This window comes from Lissotriton vulgaris, chromosome 7, assembly GCF_964263255.1.
Source record: "Lissotriton vulgaris chromosome 7, aLisVul1.2, whole genome shotgun sequence".
In the NCBI taxonomy this organism is placed as follows: Eukaryota; Metazoa; Chordata; class Amphibia; order Caudata; family Salamandridae; genus Lissotriton; species Lissotriton vulgaris.
This window is the reverse complement of record NC_141695.1, coordinates 1,756,464,725-1,756,470,724: the sequence shown is the minus strand read 5'-3', so window position 1 is coordinate 1,756,470,724 and position 6,000 is coordinate 1,756,464,725. Positions and strand designations below refer to the sequence as shown.

At 44.3% G+C, this 6,000-nt stretch overlaps 1 protein-coding gene across 1 annotated transcript in view; it reads right to left on the bottom strand.

Moving 5' to 3' along the window:
• Positions 1-3,124: 3,124 nt before the first annotated feature.
• The window catches only part of LOC147706593 (uncharacterized), a 108,620-nt gene continuing 105,744 nt past the window's right edge, over positions 3,125-6,000 (bottom strand). Inside the window, exon 8 of the mRNA XM_086933084.1 lies at positions 3,125-4,006. Coding sequence (XP_086789210.1) covers positions 3,994-4,006 — 13 coding nt within the window. The 3' untranslated portion in view covers positions 3,125-3,993. The remainder of the gene's footprint in view (positions 4,007-6,000) is intronic.

Genomic DNA, 6,000 nt, shown 5'->3' with positions numbered 1-6,000 from the left:
GCAGTTTGCTTGTGCCGGCCGAAGGGCATCCGGTGCGAGCTACTCTAAAATGGCGTAGAGCATGTGCGCCCAGACTAATTTATTGGGAGGGTCATGTGTCCTGTAATGCCTGTTCTGAGTGGGTGTGGTGTGGGTGTATACCAGTCGTGTGGGAGTGGCTGTGGCATACTGACAACTAGACCTGTGAGCAGCAGCTCATTACAATGAAAATCTGGGTCACATAGCGTTGTTGTCTTTCCCTGTAAGCGTAAGCGGAGTGGGCTGGCCTGGCGTATGCCAGTCCTGCGTGAGGCTGTGAAGAATGACTCTGGAGGTATGGGCGTGGCTCCGTCGTGAGCTGTATGAGGAAGCAACTGATGTGGGTGTCCGTGTTGTAGTGCTGCCGACACCCGGGTCGCAAGCTCCAATGTATCACTCTGTGAGCCAAGTCCACAACATGGCCAACTTGGAAGGTATGGGGAATCACTGACCCTATATTCATCCATAGTTCCACACAAGAAAGATGGTGGACATTAAACATCTGTGTGGATATGAATGTTTATTGCACATTCAGTGGAGTGTTGCAGCTGTAGCAATACAGGGCCATGGAAAGTTCAAGTTTCAGTTTTTGGCACATGGAGGGCAGCCAATTAGAGGCAATCTTGTTGTCGGAGACTGGAGTTAGGCTGCGCCAACATATGTACTTATACAATCACTCCGCCAATCCCCACGCACTTATAAATTCACTATACACTCTCCTTGCTGTACTCTAATGATCCAGTCTCTACTTACGTACTTGTGCAATGACCCAGAGAAAGTTACACAAGCAAAGTTTTCACCCACTGTCAAAGGTAAGATGTTTGCATACGCTGTCCCTCCAGACCACAATGTAATGTGGTAGGGCCCAGGAGCAGCATGTTGCATACATAATGAACACACAGACACAGATAGATAGTGGAACTGAGTACGGGCATGGGTGCTTGACTCCTTTTTACTACAAGGGTCACATGTCCAGTGACGTCTGTGCTGGATGCGTGTGGGGTGTGTGTAAGCCAGCCCTCCGGGAATGGTTGGTGCTGGCAACAAGTACAACAGTAATCATTGGATCAGACACAGGGATTTAATCATAAAGGGTCCATGAGTTGTGCTGCACTGAGGTAGGGGCATCAGCAGCATTGAGCATGTTGGCTGCCAGCAATGATGCCTGGTCCGAGCGGGCCGCACTGGGAGCAATGTCTCTTGCCTACTGAACTGTGTCATCTGCAATTACGACTGCATCTGAATAGACTGTTGAACTATGCAGATTTCAGGGAAGTTATAGTTCAAATTGTGAGCTTTGCTGTCCGCAGTGTAGACTGCCATTCAGTGTTCGTTTGGACTTGCAAGATGAATTTGGTTGTTGTAGTAAAGCTATAACTGATGCATAACAAGTTCTTGAAGCAAGGATACTAAAAGGATATTGTGTAGATTTGAGGGACGTTATACTTAGTTGCCTCTTGCACTCTGCAATTAATGAATGAAGAATCAATTTTAATTGTGAGCCCTGATGACCGCAGTGTAGGCAGGAGGCAGCAGTCAGCAAGGGCCCACAGCACCCTGGCGTTGAGTTGAGCTGCACAGTTATTGGCAATTCAGCCTATGTGCAGCCAGTGATGATAAGTGGTGCACTGAGTTAGTGGCACCTGAAGCAACCAGCGTGTGTGGAGCCTGCGATGATGCGTTTTCCGGGCGGGCCTTAATAAGGCTATGTGGCAATAATTTGTGGTGAACTGAGTTAGTGGTATCTCTGGCGCTCAGCGTGTGCGCACCCTGCGATGATGCATGGTCTGAGCGGGCCGCACTGGTAGCAATATTTTTTGCCTACTGAATTCTGCCTTATTATGTCCTGGTGGTGATGACTTATGGTGCACTCAGTTAGTTTATCTGCTTATTTAGGTTGATTTGCTAGTGTGTATCTTCACAGTTAGTTTTCAAAAATCTAACCCAAATGTATCCATAGGATAACAACACAATTCATCAATAATTAAAACATTGAATGACAAGAGCAAAGAAAAGAAGGGAAAAAGCACACGGAAAAATAATTTAATCTGAAAAAGTATTGTATTGAGTTAATCAGCAAATTAGTTTACTGGGATATGGTGAACAAATCAATGTAAGCAAAAAAAGTCATGAACAGATGTATACATAAATCAACAAAACAGTTCATAACAACTCATCTATAAGACCATCATCAGGACTATTATATTTTCGACAATGTCTCATCATTCTGCTGTAACTCTTGCAGGTTGAATCTTACATATGTGGAAGTAATTCCTGAAAGGTTCTGGTTACTTATGAAGTTGCCACAGAGCTGAAAGGACTTCTAGGTCCATCAATCCTTTTGTTTCTTCCATTTCCTGTGCCATTATTTCCAAACTATCCAGAGAACGGTGATTAGTTATTGGCAGAGAATTAGCATAAGATTGGAACTTTGCCAGTAGTACCAGAAGTAGGGAGAGATTTGACTGTAGGTGAAACAAGTTCATTATTGAAGATCCAATGTGATATGAAAAAAAGCTTCAAACTATTAGTAATGCTGAGATAAAACCAGTATATTACAAGCAGGATCTGTTCAATGTATCAGCCAGGGTTGTTGCAGGGATTCTGCTCAGAAACAGAACAAGGCCACATCAGTACCTCTGAGCCTAAATCAAGACTAGCTCATAGTACCGCACCTGCCCTCCCAACCTTTACCGAGTAACAGGTAATTTGGCACCCCAGAACCAGACTCTAGACTCTCTCAGGCATCCTGGTAGCACGCCATCACCTTTCCTTAGCTCACTATTTTGCAATAGCTGCTCTGCAATCAAAAGACATATACAAGTCAAAAATGTTATTAGCATGATTAACAAACTGTACACAATGAAAAGGCCTGTCATATTGGAAGACAGTTGTGCCTAAACCTACCCTCACTATAAAAGCACAGGGATATTTTAAAGATCGCTGGGACTTGTGGGGGTCCCCATCCCTGGCATACATAGGTTGTTGTTTTACATCTCAGGCAGTAGAGCTTTTTCTCGTGTCAGGACCTTTGCTTTGTCTGAATGTGTCCACTCTGTTTTTATAATAACAAATTTAGATTTATATGATAAGATTTATCCAAAAACAGAGCCAATAAAGCACAGTTTATTTCAACCTTTTAGGAAATGTTCTTTCAAATCCCAGCAGAAGAACCGAGTAATAAAACATGTACAGACTATTTCTAAAATAAATTTGTAGCACAAAAACAAGCCTGTTCAAGCAAACGCAGCATACTGCCTTTAAGAAATACATGGCAGGGGTATTCAGTGTATCAAAGAGGGTCATAGTATCAGCTGTAGAATCTATTCAATGTATCAGAGAGGGTCACGCATAGTATCAGCCGTGGGATCAATTCAATGTATCAGAGAGGGTGACGCATAGTATCAGCCGTAGGATCAATTCAATGTATCAGAGAGGGTGACGCATAGTATCAGCCGTGGGATCAATTCAATGTATCAGAGAGGGTGACGCATAGTATCAGCCGTGGGATCAATTCAATGTATCAGAGAGGGTGACGCATAGTATCAGCCGTGGGATCAATTCAATGTATCAGAGAGGGTGACGTATAGTATCAGCCGTGGGATCAATTCAATGTATCAGAGAGGGTGACGCATAGTATCAGCTGTACGATCTATTCAATGTGCCAGAGAGGGTCGTACAGAGCATCAGCAGTAGAAGGTATTCAGTGTTTCACAGAGAGTCGTTCCTGGTATCAGCAGTAGGAGGGATTTAATGTATCAGAGAGGGTGACGCATAGTATCAGCCGTACGATCTATTCAATGTGCCAGGGAGGGCTGTACAGAGTATCAGCAGTAGGGGTTATTCAGTGTTTCACAGAGTCGTTCCTGGTATCAGCAGTAGGGGTTATTCAGTGTTTCACAGAGAGTCGTTCCTGGTATCAGCTGTAGGAGGTGTTCAGTTCATCGGATAGGGTCAGCTGCACAAACAATGAATTCAGTTCTGGGGCCTGTGAGGAAGAAACAAAAGAGAGCATGAAGACACTTCTCAGCCTACTTTTGGGTTTGGTCGGGAGCTTAGAACATTATAGGGTGCATATGTTCTTTAGCATTTAATGAACCATATTGTGATAGGAAGGTCCAGCTACCCTTTAAACACCAAGAGCCTGCAAGGGTTTAAATACATTTTAATAAATTCTTAACTTTGTGTCATTGTAGTTTGAGTGGAAGTGAGGGGAAGTATGGACAATAGAGACACCGTTCCATGTTTTCAGACTCTGCCTGTCCATTGTGTTGGTCTGAGTACTTGTGTAGTTAGACTGCTTGCTCTGCAGGCGAAATGCCACCTTCCCTGGAGCTTGAGAGGATGCAATATCCTGGGTGGTCTCAATGATTTTATCTTTTCTTTTGTGCTACTTCAGCTGTGTGCACATTTAAATTTTTTGGGGTTTTATTGGGATTTCATGCTCAATAAAACTCCTAAAGGTGTCTATATTTCTCTCTATTATTGGATAACGGCCACATGCTTCAACATAAGGAATTGCGATTCCTAAATAGCAATTTTTAAGGAAATGCTATGTAGGAATCGCAATTCCTTATGCATGTAGGAATCGCAAAATGGATGGCATTACTGTGAGAAGTTGGCCAGGTATTGACTGTCCACTAATTAAAATGGGCACATTGCATCAGTTCAGACAACCCTTATGGTGATTTAAGTGGTCTCAGACAACCTTAGAAACTCTTTAAGTGGTAACTGTGGAAAGCAACCTTCAGGCTTAGTTCAGAATGCAACCTTATAGTATAGATTAAATGAGAAGAGAACCAATTCAATTCAATTTTATTTAAATATGATTTTGGAACTCCTTCGAGATCCACATATTACAAAGTAACAGGCAAAATATAATAAAATGAGACCACATGTAATCAACTTATTCTAGCAAAGAATGTACAGATTAACATACCATTCATCTAATACAGTTCTAAAAAACATTTGAAAAAATTAAAAATTCTGTTACAGAAAATTTCGTTTGGGGGACTAAAAATAGCATCTATCAGAGATCTTGCAGATAAAATACCAAACTGAACACATACAGGCTTTACCCAGAGACGGCGGTGGGCCATTAATGCTGGACAAACTAGCAGTACGTGTATAGAGTCTTGAACTGAGACATTGCAGAAGTTACCACACATAGGGGGTCATTAGGATGGCGGGCGGACTTTTCCCGCCCGCCATCCTGTCGGGGATTGGGACCGCCCGCCATAAGGGCGGGGGTCCCGTGGGTGGTATTAGGATGCGGCCGCCACAGTGGCGGCCGCATCCTGCATTTATAACATTGTGGCGGGTGGTGCTCTCTGCACCGCCCGCCGCAATGCCATAAATGAATGTATGCATTTGCATACACAATGCGGCAGGCACCGCGCGGTGCCTACCGCATTGTTTATGCAAATGCTGGGGGTACCCCAGGTACCCCCCGTGTGCACCCCCACCCCTCCTTCACTTTGGGGGCCCGCAGGGGGCCCCCAAAGTGAAGACCCCATGCCTTAATGCCACTACGGAAAGGCATTGTAAAATGCCCATCATAATATGGCTGGCGGTGTCTGATAGACACCACCACCACATTATTCTTTTTCCCCCGGCCGCAAGGTGACCGGGGGGGAAAAGCGGCGGACAGTCTTTCCGTCCGCCGAGGTCTCCCTCGCCATACTGATATGGCAGGGGGGGGTGGGAACGAGTGAGGATGTCGGGCGGATATGTATTAGATAACACTATCTAGTTTGTTACAGTATCACCCACACGGAGATAGACACAAAACACACAATACTTAAGCAAATAAATCACAGCAAATAGCACTAATACACAGTGGGCCCCAGAGAGGACCAAACCATAAACTAAGAAAGTGGTATAAGAACCATGACTTGCGTCAGATCAATGTCGAGAGGATGTAGAATTTCTGGGACCCCAAGGAACCACCCAAGGTAAATAGATAGGGACCCCTCGAAGTCC